Source organism: Cottoperca gobio, chromosome 6, assembly GCF_900634415.1.
Source record: "Cottoperca gobio chromosome 6, fCotGob3.1, whole genome shotgun sequence".
Lineage (NCBI taxonomy): Eukaryota > Metazoa > Chordata > Actinopteri > Perciformes > Bovichtidae > Cottoperca > Cottoperca gobio.
The window spans coordinates 1,435,804-1,452,346 of NC_041360.1; the positions used below are offsets into that span (position 1 = coordinate 1,435,804).

General features: G+C 40.8%; 4 protein-coding genes across 7 annotated transcripts in view; 2 read left to right on the forward strand and 2 right to left on the reverse strand.

Annotated features, from left to right (window-relative positions):
- Positions 1-2,266, reverse strand: part of LOC115009287 (uncharacterized) — a 7,781-nt gene extending 5,515 nt beyond the window's left edge. The window contains exons 1-3 of one of the 2 annotated variants that reach the window (XM_029433175.1): positions 1,897-2,266; positions 344-567; positions 73-174 (exon numbers count right to left, since the gene is read on the reverse strand). In XM_029433175.1, the coding sequence (XP_029289035.1) occupies positions 73-174; positions 344-567; positions 1,897-2,008 (438 nt within the window). In that variant the 5' untranslated portion in view covers positions 2,009-2,266. The remainder of the gene's footprint in view (positions 1-72; positions 175-343; positions 568-1,896) is intronic. The other variant, XM_029433176.1, reaches the window with a different exon arrangement.
- A 3-nt stretch (positions 2,267-2,269) lies between these two features.
- Positions 2,270-5,691, forward strand: pdf (peptide deformylase, mitochondrial). The gene is made up of 3 exons (XM_029433179.1): positions 2,270-2,425; positions 3,274-3,955; positions 4,548-5,691. Exons 2-3 carry the CDS (start codon positions 3,328-3,330, stop codon positions 4,703-4,705), a joined length of 786 nt encoding a protein of 261 aa, XP_029289039.1. The 5' UTR covers positions 2,270-2,425; positions 3,274-3,327; the 3' UTR covers positions 4,706-5,691.
- A 136-nt stretch (positions 5,692-5,827) lies between these two features.
- On the reverse strand, positions 5,828-11,518 carry spata2l (spermatogenesis associated 2-like). Its single transcript, XM_029433178.1, has 4 exons — positions 11,374-11,518; positions 9,323-9,677; positions 8,781-9,074; positions 5,828-7,477 (listed from the first exon to the last, which is right to left on the reverse strand). Exons 2-4 carry the CDS (start codon positions 9,671-9,673, stop codon positions 6,467-6,469), a joined length of 1,656 nt encoding a protein of 551 aa, XP_029289038.1. The 5' UTR covers positions 9,674-9,677; positions 11,374-11,518; the 3' UTR covers positions 5,828-6,466.
- LOC115009290 (uncharacterized) lies at positions 10,649-16,058 on the forward strand. Of its 3 annotated transcripts, none has more exons than XM_029433180.1 (7): positions 10,649-11,203; positions 11,966-12,212; positions 13,187-13,294; positions 14,176-14,315; positions 14,490-14,586; positions 14,822-14,946; positions 15,612-16,058. In XM_029433180.1, exons 2-7 carry the CDS (start codon positions 12,128-12,130, stop codon positions 15,786-15,788), a joined length of 732 nt encoding a protein of 243 aa, XP_029289040.1. In that variant the 5' UTR covers positions 10,649-11,203; positions 11,966-12,127; the 3' UTR covers positions 15,789-16,058. The 3 variants fall into 3 exon arrangements, with proteins under 3 accessions (XP_029289040.1, XP_029289042.1, XP_029289041.1); XM_029433182.1 differs by having other exon boundaries at positions 10,665-10,680; XM_029433181.1 differs by lacking the exon at positions 10,649-11,203 and adding an exon at positions 11,508-11,816.
- Positions 16,059-16,543: the final 485 nt, after the last annotated feature.

Consider the following 16,543-nt stretch of genomic DNA (forward strand, 5'->3'; position numbering starts at 1 on the left):
GATTAAAAGTATAACTAAAAGTTTAACTGTTTAAAATATGCAGAACACATAGTTCCAAAGTTGGACACTTACACATTGATCTTGGTATTGAGGGAGTTTACTTGGGAAGAACTTGCTGATTTTAAACACAGTATCAACCATTCCTCGGCCCTCTCTGAGCATCCACATAATCACCTGGATGGAGTGACAATAGAAGAGAGAGAAATTGAGATGGAGATAAACATAAAAAGCAGGAAAATTAAATAGAAATGTAAAAATATAAAAGAGCCTAAACCACAGCTGGAACATGTAAGTAACAGCCATTGCACATGCTTGAATTAATGAATGCTACTCATCTTCATACCATGGTCTTGAGGCCAAACATGATCTTCATGTGTTTGATGGGAGACACCAGTCTGGGTAGAAGTCTGTAAGTGGCTTCCAGAAAGCCCAGCGCTCTCTCAAAGTGCTCCATGTCCCTGTTCTTTACGGTGGAATACACCCGAGCAGAGGCGACACGCAGCCTCCAGGAATCTTCAAGGTTCAGAGGCTGGGAGTCCACCTCTGGCCAATTGCAGGGATCCACAACTGTGAAAAACATGACGCACGTCACATCCTCCTCTTGATTTTACTTTCATTGCAACTGCCAATTTCAGAAGCGTGATCCATTATGTTTTGCAGGGACCGGACTAAAAGGTTTTTTATTTGATCTTCAGGTGCTGTTAGGTTCTGGTTTTGTAATAAATAGTTTTCATGTACTTCACCAGTGGTCAAATAAGTATTCAGAATCTTAAATGAGTAAGTGTAAAAACAGTGTTTAAAGTCCAGCATGTAAAGCATTTACTTAAAAAGCTATAGCAGTATGAGCAACACAATGTACCTTAAGTATCAAAGTAAAAGTACTCTTATGCAGAATTGCCCTTTACAGCCCCTTTCTGTTTTAAGTTTAAATTCTGGCATATCTTATATATTGAACCTTTAATGTATAACAGTGGATCATAATTCATGAAGTGATCATATGATTTGAATATAAATTATTGATGTGTAAAGTAAAATAATAAGTAAAAAGTACAATATTTCACTCTGAAATGTAGTGAAGTAAAGGTATAAAATAGCAAGTACAAATTCCTCTAGATTGTACTGAAGTACAGTACTTGAGTAAAGTTACTTTCCAAACTCTTTCTAAACTTACTTAGCTATAACTTTTTATGCTGCCACGCATCACCTAAATTATACTACCATTTAATATCAGCATGAAGTATCTGATATAAAGGCCTGGTCTAATATGAGGGGGAAACAAATGTATTTAGGTTCAACACATGCAGAAGGTAATCTGATGGAAGTTTAGAGGAGAGATCAGTTGGATCTGCTAAAGTCTCATAGACTTCTCAAACATGACCCCCAAGGGCCCCCACTCTGACACGTTCACAGACCAAAAAGGTTGTCCTCCACTTTAAAATGTTTAGAAATGTATTTCATTTTACAAACATATATGGGTTTTTGTAATTGTTAAATTAAAATAATGTTCAATAATGTTAAGGCTGAAAAGTAACTGAAAGATCTGTTAAATAAATGTAGTACAACAAAAGGTATTTCCCTCTCAACGGTCCTAAAGTATAAGTAGCATCAAATGAAAATATTCAAGTACTTAGGGTAAATGAGTAGCCTACATGTAACTGTTATAGTTAGGCCTACTTTCCATCACTGACTGCATCACCGGTCTTTTGATAATGCAACACAACTGATACTTCATGTAAAAATGAATACGATGTTTGAAATAGTATGTTCGAACTGGATCAAACATGTTGCTAAATTCACGACAGTTAGCAATTATTTGAATGATGTAAACATGATAATAATCTAGCTCTATACAAACAAACCTTATATGTAACTGGGATAATATTAAGTTAAACCAACCTTCCTGTACTTCCATCATCTTGTGAGCCCAGCTATACTCTATGATCCACAGCGGTAACTTTGTTAAGTTCTGTGAACATTTACTTGCAGGCTGCATCTCTATTCCTTCCATCAGATGCTCAGGAATGGTGCGACCAGCTGTGTGACGGGATCACGCGCCGGGTCTCCTTTTTGAACTTTCTTCATGTATGGGCTGCGATCGCCCACCAAGCTGGACATGTACCGGCAAGTTGAGTATGGGAAGTGTTGTGAACGTCCCAGTTCTGGGACTGTTTACAGATCGTTTCATTTTGAAAACGTTACAAATTACTTCCTTGTCAAACTCACAGGCAGTCAAAAATAAAGTGTGGTAAAGGAACTGTGCTATATTATAACGATGACCATAAACCATGTAGGCTTTTATTGTGAAAAGTACTGTGCTGTTGTTGACCTGGAACTAGTTGGACAGAGCTGTGAACTTCTTTTTCCTCGCCTTCACCTTCAATCCTGAATATGTGTTCCTTCTCATGGAAGCGTACATGGGTCTAAGGTAACGGAACTATGCACAGTATGTCAATGTGCAACTAATGTGTTAGGCTTGTAACATTAGTAGCGTATTGCAAATATGAAACTACACGAACATGCTAACAATTTAGCTTTGTGGCTTTCGGTAGCTGTTAAATAGAACGCATGTTTCGTGCCCCTGCGTATCCCGTCGGCGGTGTTTGACCTTCCTGTCGAACGCAGGAAGCACTAACCACATACATGTTTGTGTTTACCTGTTAACTGATAAATGACGAAAACAGTGTTGAACTTGAATTGTGTCTTTTCTTTCTAAATGTCCTTCATAATTTGAAAGAGGCTATAATTAAATCATATTTTAGACAATACTGTTGAACTGTTTCAACTTTGTGTCAACAGTTTGGAAATAGCCCTCTCCTGTTTCAACAGGCAAGCCTTTGTGCACAAAGCCAGGTCCATAAAGAAATGCTTTGATTGTTGTGGGAGAATGTGACTGGCCTGCTCAGAGCCCTGACCTCTGACCTGCAGCCCATCCTACACCTTTGGGATGAACTGAAACGCTGTTGTGACTGAAAGGGAGTAAATCCCTGCAACAAGGTTCAACATCTGGTGGAAAGCCTGAATCCAAAAGAGTGAAGGCTGTTATAGTAGCAGATCAAAGTTTATGGTTTTGGAATGATGTGTTCTACATTCAAATACTTTTTGAATGTATACAATACTTTTGGACAAATGGTGTATCAAAGATTGGGCCTGAACAAAAATACCTGATTGTCATCAAAGCATTGATCTCATAAAATCTCAAATTGCGGCATTGGGTCTTCATGACACATTGTTAAGAACTTAACTAAATTACCTTTTGTATGATTTTTTCTACAGCTCTGTGCGTCACCCCCTTTAAGTGCGACACATCATACCAGCTGCAGCCTCATCATGAATACAAAATCATGTGCATTTCTGCTCCAACTGTCCAGGATGGGGTTCAGTCTTTGTGCATCCAAAGCCCCTCGCTGCAGTACCGGGGCCTTGAGTTTAACAACAGTGACTTCCACTAGTCTTCCACACATGTCACCCCACTCGCCTGTACTCTGCAGTCACTCTTACTCCAGCAGCATCAAGGTGCGCCCCTATATTCAGTATATTAAACACAAGATCCTATCCCCTCCCAGTCCTCCGTACAGTCATGTGTGCCAGGTTGGGGACCCAGTGCTGCGTTCACAAGCAGCTGCTGTTGACCCTGCAGCTATAACAGGCGCTGAGATCCAACAGGTCATCAATACTATGGTGAAAGTGATGCGGAAACTTGAGTGTGTGGGTCTGAGTGCACCTCAGATTGGGGTGCCACTCCGCATCCTGGCCCTGGAATATCCCGAGCAGATGTTGAAAGACAGTTCGCCTGCGTTGAGGGACAGCCTTGGTATTTCCGTCCAGCCCCTGAGGATATTTGTCAACCCCAAGTTGAGGGTCCTTGATGGACGGACTGTGGTCTTTCAGGAGGCCTGTGAGAGCATCTCAGGCTTCTCTGCCACAGTTTCACGCTACCTGTCTGTGGAAGTGTCTGGTATGTATGTTTAGATTAGTCCTGTGTTTCTGTGGCTTTCAAATGTTGATCCAAGCAGTGATGAAAGGAGTACTCACATATATTACTTAGGTGAAAATAATATTACCACAGTGTTGAAATACAAGTTACAAGTAAAAGTCCTGCATTCAAGATCTTACTTGAGTAAAAGTACAAAAGTATTAGCAACATGTACTTAAAGTACCGCAAGTAAAAGTAATCATTTTGCAGAATGGCCCATTTCAGAATAATATATATTATTGAATTATAATTAATGATGCATTCATGTGTTCATCACTTTGATGTTGTAGCTGGTAAAGGTGTAGCTCACTTATATAATTTGCTGAGTAAAAAAACCCTTTGGCTTTGGGATTTATCCAAAACTAAGAAAAAAGTTTCAAAACTGAGAACTCTTGAATTTCATTTAAAAGTACAAAAGGTGTCAATGAGGATGCTGCTACTACACCACATTACTGATGGGAATTAATGTTATTGTCATTCATTAGTAGACACATCAAAGGACAATTTCTAATTCATTATGCATCTAATGCATTTCTGTATATGTTGCTCATCCCTCTGCATGTTCACCCTGCAGGTCTGAATGCAAAGGGTGAAGCTGTCACGTGGCAGGCCAGCGGCTGGCCAGCTCGTATCCTCCAGCATGAGATGGACCACCTTGATGGGGTCCTCTACATCGACCGTATGGACAGCAAGACCTTCATTGATGTTAACTGGCCGTCACACAATGAATAGAAGATCCTCAGGACAGACCACAAACATGATTGATCTTGGTTTCTGGTTCTGGTTGTGATTAGAGCTCAATATCAGGATCATTGTAAACTGCTTCAACTAAAAGCAATCACTGAAAGTGTGTTTGTTATTGCCAGGAGCTGCAGCAACCAAAATGCAAGGATCTTGTAGTATATCACTTTAAAGTGCAAGCCAAGAGATCAATGTTCTGTGGACCTCAGGTTTGATGAATTAAGAGGCCATTATGTTCATGATGATGAGTGATTTGAGGATATATAAGACTTCCTTTTGTCCAACTCTTGTAAAACTGCTGGTTTAACATGAGAATTGAAAATGGATGAATCTACAGGAACTTAATAAAGTTTGGACAGGGGACTCGGACATGTCTGGTACATGAGCAGGCATGTCCCAGACATGTCCCAGGCAAAATTTAAGTTGTTCTAACAGCTCAAAGATTGTTTTTTTATTTTAGATTTCCAGAGATCTGTCTTGATGCTTAGGACATTTAAACCACCTGTTACTATATATTGCAAGAGCAAGTAAAGGGAGTATGACACCTCCACCTCACACTGGTCTGAAATGCTTCAGTAGTTTGGTCACTTTCACCTGCATCCAGGCATTCTTCACATGTCCACAAGCAGTATTTGTTTAGTGTGATTAAAATGTTAGGTTTTCGTAAATCCGTTTTTTGCAGTTGTCTGCGAGGTATATTCAATAAACTACATGTCAAACTCAATGAAATTTGAGCAAATAGCAACAGATTAGATTTGGATATTATCCATCCAATGCAAAGCAGGCACCTCTGGGACTTTCTAAGAATTTGTTACTTTACTATCTGCTCATAAATGTCCTGTCACCAAGCTGTAAGAAGCCTTTATTCCTAGAAAGGTAGAACTTTGGGAAATAGATCATATGCATACATCATTATATTGCTACTTTTCTTTTCTCCTCGCAATTTAAACTGAAACCTTTAAAAATATATATTTATGTTTTAGGGCTGAAACTATTAGTGGAGTAAACAGAAACATAATCAGCAACCTTTTTGATAAGTCCACCAAAATGTCTAGTTCCATAGTCCCCATAATACTAAACTGAGTAGGCCTTCGTTTGGACAAAGCAAGCAACTTAAATATATCAGCCCTGGTTCTTCGCTTTATTTAACAGCAAATAAATACAAAAAAGAGCAAAACAATGACATGAGAACCTTTGGAATGTTCTTAATATTTGAAATTGATTATTGTAATGATTTAATAACATTAAATGTGATAACTGATTTTCCAAGTACTGTTACAGTTACACTGGTACATACTCATAACTGCACTGTCACCATAGTAATTGGTCATTCATTTATTATAAAAACACATTTCACACAGACAAGTGACTTATTGACCTTTTCTTGTTTTTATTCCAGTCTGTGCATGCGTCACATACAGATGGAAGCAGACTCCCTTGTGCTTCACACTAAATTACATTTAAGTGACCCAAGAGCACAAATTATTTTCCCAAGTCTCGACAATATAACGCTTTCAAAGTGGTGATAATGGTAAATATGGCCACTTGCAGAATAACTAGATGACAGAGTGAGGAGTCTCGGAAACAACATAGAACATTTGGAGCACTCAATACTACATTTCAGTGTGTCAAGGCAACATTTGATTTTTTTATTTATTGGACATGATTTTATAAAAGTGTTTCCAGTACGCAGATTTAAGGCACTGAATTTGCTAACTGTGCCTCATAAGTGCAATACTTTTCAAGTGCAAATCACACAGAAGATGACTGATCAAAGGTTTGGCCACAGGTGCATACAACAGGACGTCTGTACCAGCAAGCGTTACAATACTCATTTCCACAATATCTGCAGAGAACCAGAGGCGTTCTGGAGCATGCCTTCCCACAGGGGCACTTTCCCAGTTGTTTGATCTTGTGGTATTCTTGGCAGTATTCTATCCCTCTGCAGGTACCAGAGTGGAAGACACTGCAGCTGAGACAAAGGACCTGGGGGTCCAGATGGGTGAGGTCACAGCAATCATGGTAGGTGATTGGATGAAGAGATGGAATTATTGATTTGGGCTCATCACACAGAGCTAAGGAGGACATTGCTGTGCTGCTGTTGAAAGTTGGTGATGCGGTAATATCACTCACTCTGAGGCTTCCACCCTGTGGGGACAATGCTCTCAATTCTTTCACCTCTTCTCTCGTATTGTCAGAGTACACCATGTGGTGACTCTGCCTGTTGCAATGCTGAAGCAAGGCGCAGCCAATGTCGTGCAAGGTGTTGCATTCAATACAGAGTTTAAGGCAAACACGGGGAGACTGGAGACAGCTGCAAAGGTGGTTGGCTTCAGCCTCGCTCTGACCAAGCGCAATTGCTTCTGCCCTGCACGACTGCGAGTCCGCTTTGTCAAACCTCGACTCTTCACAGGGACGTCGGCCTTGCTTCATGCTGGCTGAGGAGCTTCTGCTTGTGTCTGATTCTAGTGGAGACGTCTTGGTCAGCTGGCAGTTGAGTGTAGAGATGCAGACGTGCTCTCTGGTGGACAGGGAGGTGGATGTTGAAGACAAGGACGTCACTCCATTGCTGTGTGTTTTGACGGCAGGGGGTGAAGCACTGCTTTGAGTCACCCAGGTTAAAGGGTGGAGACTCTCGTCGTCATTGACAAGCGCCTCCCTTTGCACCCCATTAACGTGCTCATCTGTGTACAGATCTATCTCCACTTCTCCATCGAACGGCTGGTTGACAACCAGGGTCTTCTTGGTGTTGTCCAGGGCAACCTGTTGGGATGCATGGACAATCAATCCTCAACATTTAAATAAGTTTACTGTTTACTAGGACTAGACCTTATTGATGCTATGTGCAGTGCATTCAGCTGTGGTGCAGAGTATCAAACCTCAAACCTATGTGTGTATGAAGTGTGTCTCACAGCAGTGAGAATCTAAAACTGTCCAGTACTGAAAGACTGCAAGGAGTGTTACAAACAATACCCAGCAGGAATAGGCTGCTTCCAGAGGCATTCAGGCAAAAATAGAAAATCATTTGAAGATGCTTGTCAGCAAGATTTATGTTACATTTTATGAACCTAAAAGCCCAATTTAAAACTGCATTTATACTTCAAAAGGATAAGAGAAGTATACATGTAGCAGAGCTACTCCGTAAATAAGACTCACAGATGTGTATGGGAGGTTTGTAATAGACAGTCCTGCCCCTTTAAGAAGGCTGGACGAGAGAGAACCTGTAGCTGACATTACAACAGCCCATAGCACCAGTGGTGGACTTAACTCAGTACATATACTCAAATAATGTACTTGAGATACTTTTCTTGAGTATTTCCATATTATGCTTGACTCCTACTCCACTACATCTCAAATGCATCAATAATTATAACTCAATAATATAACATAATCATCTGAAATAGTCCATTCTCATAATGAGTGCTTTTACTTTTGGTACATTTTGATGCGAACACTTGTGTACTTTTACTTAAGAGATTAAATTCATGACTTTCACTGGTATTATTTCTACACTGTGGTATTACTACTTTTACTTAAGTAAAAGTTCTTCATCCACCACTGTATATGAGAAGCTTCACCATAGAACTTGTTTAAATATTATTCCATAAAATTCAATAACGAAGAATGGAGCTGCTCCTCCCTCGGGTGAACGTGCGTACCATTGTGTTTACCTCGATTACATCAAGGTGCAAATGACACCAGGCTGCTACAAATCAACCTCACACAGTTCTACAAAACAGCAGACTGGTTGGTTATAACTTGGCAAGCAACTTTCAAACCTTCTTTTTAGCAAAAAGGGTGTTACATGTTTTGAAATGCGTCACAGTGCAAACGCTGCTGTGTCATATTTGATGTGACAATTTGTGACGTGAGATACATCAGAATTAAGACTAGCGTCGGACTGATAGTCATATAAACGGCTTCATCAACAGATTTGTGGTGCTATGAGTTCACATCGTAGCGCTCCGCACCATCCAGACAACAATATAATTTCCTGCTCTTTCCATTTGTTGGGCTGTTGTCACGCATCACTGTGATTGCTCAGCTGTTTCAGAGGCAGACATACCTGTACGCGGTTTCCTCTCTGCCTCTGCCTCACCACACTCAGCTCCCACTGGGCCTCACCAACGTGCTTCCCCAGAGCCGTCAGAAGAAGGCAGCACTCACAGCGGGCCAGGAAGAACGCACATGACAAGGAGAGGAGGTCATCCAGAGAGGAAGGAGTGACTTGGGACGACTGGAGACGAAGCTGCTCGTGCCAAGACGAGCTGGGACGGTATCCTAGCAGGCCAAACAGATTCTCAATCTGTGGCATCGACAGCACCGGTTTGATATAGTGGGTGAACATACCCGAGTACATCTAGGACACAAAAGAAAGAAACCCAGAAACAAATGGGGACTTTGTCTGTAATGCTAAAATACGATTTTACTCTCGTCAGGGTGGAAGAAAACATTGGACTTATAAATAATATGTGAATAAATAACATTCAAAGAGTTGTAATATTTTGAGAAGAAACTCAGCAGTAAAATGATGATGATGAGGATTTAACACAAATTAAAGCAGAAATGAGATACAGGACTCCATTGTTTCAGCTCTTTTCATCTAACCTTGACTACTTTGTACTCAGCCCTCCAGTGACCGAGGTACAGGTTCAGGGCCGCTTGCTCCAGGACCTCGAAAGCTTTAGCCAGGCCTTGCAGTCCTCCTCTGGCTTGGACTCGCCCAGCAGCGGCTGCTGTTGTCGATGTTGCTGCTGCTGTGAGTGACTCCTCCATCACCCTTAGTGGATCCAGACCCAGGCAGTGTGTCTCCTGAGCGTCTCCGTCCTTCAGCAGACCCTCCATTTGCTTCCACAGCTCCTCATCTTGACACGCCAGGTTGGAGCCTCGTCTCACAATTTGCTGCTCCAAACTGTGCTCATAGATGTTCACTAGCTCTCTGGCTCTCATCTCTTTCATTCAGCTGAGAGGGAGACAAATAGTTTCCAGAAAGTATGGGAGAAATACAATTTACCTCAAATGAAATGTAATCGATGTACTACATACACATCATATCACCATAAGAGCGAGGCAATGCTTAATTCAATTTAACATGGTGTAAAGAGTTAACGCTGAGGTGTCAGCACAATGTAATAAATGGAATTATTTAATATGTAGCTGGGTGACTACTGGGAAGACAGACAGAAGCGTCTTTGAGTTACAAGAAAAGCTCTATAGAAGTCTAGTGTATTATTATTATTATTATTATTATTGCAACCAGTCAGACCACAGAGGATCACTCTCACACCACAGACTACTTTGATTGTGTAACAAAGACTTTTTACTACAGCTCTGGTATACAGCAGAACCACAGTGGTGAAATGACTCGTCAGGTCCACCTTGAAAGAATCAGGTTTGTTCTAAAGGACAAACCTGATTCATTTCAAGCAAATGTAGTCCATACCAATTGTAATGCTAACTCTCACTCTTTATCTCAATCTTTACATGTTTCATTTTCCTTCTAAATTATTTTTTTTATGTACTTATCTTTTGTTTTGAGTGTCTGTTTATTTTTTCATCTTGTACCCGTCACTGTACTAACTATTTGTTCTTGTGGGTTCACCGTTTGTGATTGTACAAAGATTGTGAACATCGAGGTTCTATAAAACAATACTCATGGCAACAAAAACAGATCTGCAATGCTGCATGGGTCAATTATAGCGATGTGGTGCCGTGGACCAGTCTCGTATGGTTGCAACACAAGCTGAACTATAGACACTGGAAATGTTAAATATTACACATTTTAGCTTCATGAAATATTGCAAACTAGCGTGGCTATAACAGTCATTTCTTTTGAGCGTACAGACACTTATATTATAACCGAAAGTAAAACTTATGATACCCTGGCCTAAGTGAAAGGAAGAAACTGTAACGTTACTTTCATAATGAGCCAACTAAGGTGTTGATCAACGTCGTTCAAACATTAGGTTAGCTCATAGTTAAGAACCTTTAATACATGACAACATCTGAGAAAAGCAATAGTCGACTTGTCAGTACGTTAGCATTAGCTTAACCTTTTTCCACACTGACTAGCTAGTTTTGCTAGGTTACCGGTTACTGTTGCGTTTTTGTCTTTTTTTTTTTTTAAATGGCGAGAAAATCACACCAAATGTCTTAAAAATATGCGCCAATATAAAACTCTAGCGCTTTTACTAAAACGAATTTGATTTAAAAAAATAAAATAAAAAATAAAAATACCATTCGTGTAGTTTCAGAAATGTGCGAGCTGTTATATTCGGTTCACATACAATCCACCAACCAACAAAAAGTCGACTTTTAGAATGTAACTAACCGCCAACCAACGTGTTTAATCTGTGGGGAAAGACCCAGGAAGTAACAGCGAAAAGTTCAACGGTCATATGAAGAAGAGTTTCGTGTTGTTTTGGACATACGCCGAAATAAAGGGCGACTCTTGTTGATTTCGATATCGTTGTGTCTCTGGTTTAGAAGGTACGTCGATACGCAGGGCAACATTAAATTACTAAAACTATTACTGACATCTCAAACCGAATGAGAAAACTACTAGTGTAAGAGCTAAACTAACGTTACCTCGCAGCTCCAGTGGAAAGTTTGATCAAAGTATAAGCTTTGATTGACACATTAGATGCACAACAACTCACCTGTGTCTGGCACTTATTCAGAGGGTTTATCTTGAGTCAGGTAACTAAAACATTTCCGGCTACACAGTTGTCGGCGGGCAGCTGATATAGCTGTTGATTCTCTATGATAAAGTAAACATTGTCACGTGGCACGGATTTTCCCAGACGGGTGCGCATGGTATATTCAACTGTGCGGGCCGGGGAAGAGGAGTTCCGCAGTGAGAAGAATACTTTGAATTTAACATGTTGGATCGAAACTAAACTAGTTAAAGGGAAAATAGACGGCAACTAGAAATTGTGAAATTAATCATAAGAATCAACATTTTCACTGTGTAGAGTTTATACTAAGCCCACTTATATTGTCGAAAGCGCATCATCCACTAGATGGCAGCATTTCATATTTTAAGCGCCCTACTGGCCTCTATATGAACCGATTGCCTTGTCGTTATCGTCAGTTCTGATAAGTGAGTAACACCCACGCACGCAGGCACACACACAGGCACATGTACAGACACACACATACTCTCACACACAAACACACACACACACACACACACACACACACACACACTGTCTCGGGGTAAAGTGGTGATCATCTTTTGTTTATCTGCAGGCGTGGCTTCAGTGACACTGCTGGTAGAAGGGCGGAACTGTGGCCCCTGTCTTTAGTTTAAAGCATCCTGGGTTGGCCAAGATGCTCTGCACAAGTTACCAGCTTCACTTCCAGCACACACAGACAGTCATCCTCCAGTAGGCCTGTGCAGCTGCAGCCAGCATGTCAAACTCGGACAGGGTTGTGTTAGCCCTAGGAGGAGCGGGCACAGTGGGCTCTGGAATAGTTAAAGCCCTGCTGGATAAAGGTAAGCTTCCCAGGAGCCACTTGGGGACACAAAGGAAACCCTGCTCTATTGCTAAGAGGATGTATACCGGGAATATTCTCATTATACTCTTTGAAGCAGATGAAGATAACTCTGCTATCCAAATTAATTCAGAGACTGTCTAAACTGTTTTACGCACAGGTGACTGTCTCGCAGTTTTTACGCAGGGGGGATTCCACCTTGCAGAGTAGACATTTTATGAGTATTTTAGCACTAAATGCAATTTAGCAATTTTTCTGGCAATTGAATTGTTAAATGACTGACTATTAAACCGATGGCGCTTCTGGATGCGTAAAGCTTTACATTTTCGGGTGTATCTCCAAGCGCTGCACTGACAGATCCAGTATTTACTGTGCTGTACATTCGGATGCGTAATGTACCGGTTGGATTGTCAAACACTTAGCTTTAAATAATGTAAATATGTGTGTTTCAAGTGTGTTTTGCGAGTTTATGATAACTTGTGCTTTTCCTTTCTTTTTTTATATATATAATTTCTGCTGGTGCTTTGAGCAACAAAGTCCCACACTCTAACATTAACTGAACTGAGCTCTGGACTCGGCTTCATCTTTATATTTAAAAAAAATAAATGTTATGGTTGGAAGTGTTTGAGTTAAATTTCAGGTCCCAATTTAGAGGCTGTTTCAGTCCCAAAGCTGCGATCTATTTTGCTTATTCATTGTGCTCTGCTGCTTTTGTAAACGGCAAGATTGAGCAGAAAGTTACCATCTGCTGCTTTGTCACGTTTATCCCTCTGATGGCCTTGATAAATATATCTGGACAATGCAGACCTGTTAGTGAATGTTCCTTTTCATGTCAAAGGGATTAATGTTAAAGGTGCTAGTTGCATTGTAGGTTAATGTAGTATCTGTGTGTGTGTGTGTGTGTGTGTGTGTGTGTGTGTGTGTGTGTGTGTGTGTGTGTGTGTGTGTGTGTGTACATGTGCCTGTGTGTGTGAGGTTTCAAAGTTGCAGTGATCTCCAGGGAAAGCAGTCGGCTGGAGAGGCTCCAATCATTCGTGTCTCCCAACACACAGGATCACCTCACCACCATAGTGGGGAATGTGGGTAAGTTGGGTTACCAGTGGTAACTCTGGGGGGTCTGCATGCTACCATTTGCTAATGTACACTAATCACAAATTGCAGCTAAGGCTGATGGGAAAGTTGTTAATTTTGCAGGTATTTGGTTATGAACCAATCATTTTGATCTGATTGTGGTGCTGTATGAAAACATCTTGAGGGGTATATGAATGTCTGTATTAAATTTCATGTCAATACTTCCAACACTTGTTAAAACATTTCAATCTAACCCACAGCAAAGCAAAACAAGACGAAGTGAAAAGTATATGGCTAGACCGTGTATGTTTATAGTGGTTGTGTCTAACATCAATATCCAGAATTTCCCTAGATATTGATGTTCATCTGCAATTGTCTGTAGTGGTCTCAGTAATATTTGTTCTCAAAGTAGCATATCACGTGACATGGTTAATCTACGTTTGAGACAAATAATGTTCAAAGAGTGTATGGTTGCTAATGTTAGCTAACTTTAGATTATTCTTGTGATGTGAATCAAATAATAAGATATTTTATGTTAAAGGTTGTCATTTAGTTTTTTGTTGAAGAAAGCTCTCGGTGGGCAAATGTGAATGGGTTCATCCTCTAAATGTTTTTGATGACAGCGATGAGAACGCCACAAAAAAGCCTTTGGGGGCCAGGACTATCTAAAGAAAATGTAATGGAAATCCAGCCATCTGTATTTGAATGAGCTTATCTTGACTTGACTAAAGTGTATGTCAAGAGGAAACATTCAGGTCAGGGGTCACCAAAATATCCCACTTTGGTCAAAATTGGTCTAAAATTCTGTTTTGAAGGCCTTTCTACTTATCCTGAAGGAAAGTCTCAGCTGCTCTGGAAACCTTTCCTGTCCTGAAGTCTTCTCTCTGTTCCAGGGTCAGAGGAGGGAGCAGAGCAGGCGAAGCAGGCCCTGCTGAAGGCGGTGGGGAAGGTGACAGACATTGTCTCCTCTCTGGGCTTCAGTTGGTGGCAAGGAGGACCCCCACACACACAGTCTCTCAAAGACCTACACTGGGTGAGCAAACGCACATAAACCTGAAGTCGGCTGAGTTGTTTTAGCAGTAAGCATGTCCTGGTTCTCCTGTTTCATCACGTCTGAATGTTGCTGCTGAGGCTTTCCTTTGTTACAAAAATGACATTCTGATTGTTGTCTGATTATTTCATATTTCATCTCCCATCAACTCTCCAGGTGGTTGAGACATTACTTTTCAGCACATTTGTGTCATGGAAGGCCTTCTTCCCCTTGGTGAGGGACAACTCCGACTCTACCTACACCTTCATAACAGGTAAATGGTAAATGCACTTGCATTTATAGAGCGCCTTTCTGGTCTTCCAACCACTAAAAATGCTTTTACACTACATGCCAACATTCACCCATTCAGGAGGGTCCACCTTGGAGTATGTTATGGTATTAAGTCACCTCAACGACAACCGCAGCACAAAGCCACTCTTTCCTGCTGTCAGAATGACTGCTAGTGTGTGTTGAAATAGTGTTGTGCCCTCTGCTGCTCTTTGCCACAGGAGGAGCAGGTGAGAAGTTGCTGATGCCCGGTACCGGCTTCTTGACAGTAGGAGCTGCCAGCACCCTGGCATTCTGCCAGGTACTACGAGAGGAGTATCCTGACGTGCCCTGCAAACTCAACCAGGTGAGACTTTATGTGATTACACAGCACCGAAGCTGATGAAGAATATCTTCCTGACCTCAGTTTCATAGCCCTGCTGCAGCTAAACACAAGATTATAAAAGACATCAATTGACAAGATCCGCTTCTTTCTCCCAAAGAGACTTTAAATAAAGAATTTAGGAAGTTATCAGCTTGATGCGCTACAGGCCGCTTTAAAACTGAAATACAACTTCAGCTTTTGTCTTTTCACATGATGCAAGGTGTAAAGGATTTCTCTAAACAACACTTAAAGTCCAACTGAAATTAAATTGTATTTTTATTGTCTGCCATCATACATATCTACCAAAAGGGAGAAATATGTATTTAATCACCCCTAGTTAATGACACTGTATACTGGTACAGACAGCCGCCGAGACGTGAGCATTTCTGATATTTCCCCAAAATCCTTTTCCTTCCTTTAAATAATAAAACAACCATTAATTGTAAAAACAAATGTAAAGCATGTTGACATTTATTTTTATAAAACAGGATGATTGTTGTGATTTCAGTTGGACTTTAATACACTATTGTAAAGTTGGATTAGCTGTTAAACATGTTAATTTCACACCTGCTGCTGTCTAACCTACTCTTGATGTATCTTCCTCCTTCTCTTCATCTCTGTCCGACTGCATTGATTGGCCCTGACAGGTGAAGATCAACACAGGTGTAGCCACTCCAGAGCGTATGGCACCGGGTTACCTGAACCATCTGGACCTGGGCGAGGCTGTTGCCACCCTTGTGGAAAGACAAAATACCTCCCACACCGTGTTCGCCGTCAACTGCCCTGCAGACTTAAAAACTGTCCTACTGGAGAGGAGCCTTTAGGCATGGGAACCATTGTTCCAGTAACCTACCTTGTTGCTACAGTGACAGTCTACACGCCCTCTGCTCCTGCTCTAACTCTCCACAAACACATTTAAAGTGTTGTTCATTTATTTTCTTCTCCAACAACTCTCAACCCCATCCAACTTTATTTGAATTTTCTGTTGTTGGCTAATTCTGTATATTCAGCTTCTGTTCTCAGATGGTTAGCGATAGTTTTCTCTGCATGTGCTGTGATATGTCTGTAAAAGAAAGCATAGGATTTCTAATATTCACCTTCTCATTCTTGTCTGCTTCTGTACAAATATTATTACACCGTTCTGTTCTGTCTTCTGCAAAGTTGGAGAACATGATACTCAATGTAATGCCGCCATTTCTCCATGGATCTGCTTAATATACTTGGTATAAAACAAAATCTTGTAATCATTGAAGAGACAGGGAGGAGGGATTTCAAATTCTCACTGGCATTTTTGAACAACTGGTTTAAAAAGAAGGCGTTTGGTTGTAGATTATCTGATCGTATGTATTTACAAACCTGGAATTAAGGGTACTCTGTGGAGCAATGGAGCCATTATTCGATGAGCAATGCACAATAGGACGCACGTATGCGCACAAAACAGTGCCCAAGCAAAAATCAAGCAAGAACCAGATTGCTAGCTAGTAATAATTTTTATAAATAATGCCGTTTTTTAAGACTGACAAAAATCAACTCTGCACATGTTTAATAAAGAAGGAAATGGTATTTAACATGATTGTTC

Bases quoted from the DNA above. Each gene is read 5' to 3' on its own strand.
- pdf (XM_029433179.1), top strand. From the start codon at position 3,328: ATGAATACAAAATCATGTGCATTTCTGCTCCAACTGTCCAGGATGGGG. The intron at 3,956-4,547 runs GTATGTATGTTT...TTCACCCTGCAG, and splicing joins CCTGTCTGTGGAAGTGTCTG to GTCTGAATGCAAAGGGTGAA.
- spata2l (XM_029433178.1), bottom strand. From the start codon at position 9,673: ATGAAAGAGATGAGAGCCAGAGAGCTAGTGAACATCTATGAGCACAGT. The intron at 9,075-9,322 runs GTTAGATGAAAA...TTTGTGTCCTAG, and splicing joins CTGAGTACAAAGTAGTCAAG to ATGTACTCGGGTATGTTCAC. The intron at 7,478-8,780 runs GTATGTCTGCCT...GCATCCCAACAG, and splicing joins AGAGAGGAAACCGCGTACAG to GTTGCCCTGGACAACACCAA.
- LOC115009290 (XM_029433180.1), top strand. From the start codon at position 12,128: ATGTCAAACTCGGACAGGGTTGTGTTAGCCCTAGGAGGAGCGGGCACA. The intron at 14,316-14,489 runs GTGAGCAAACGC...TCAACTCTCCAG, and splicing joins CTCTCAAAGACCTACACTGG to GTGGTTGAGACATTACTTTT. The intron at 14,587-14,821 runs GTAAATGGTAAA...TCTTTGCCACAG, and splicing joins TACCTACACCTTCATAACAG to GAGGAGCAGGTGAGAAGTTG.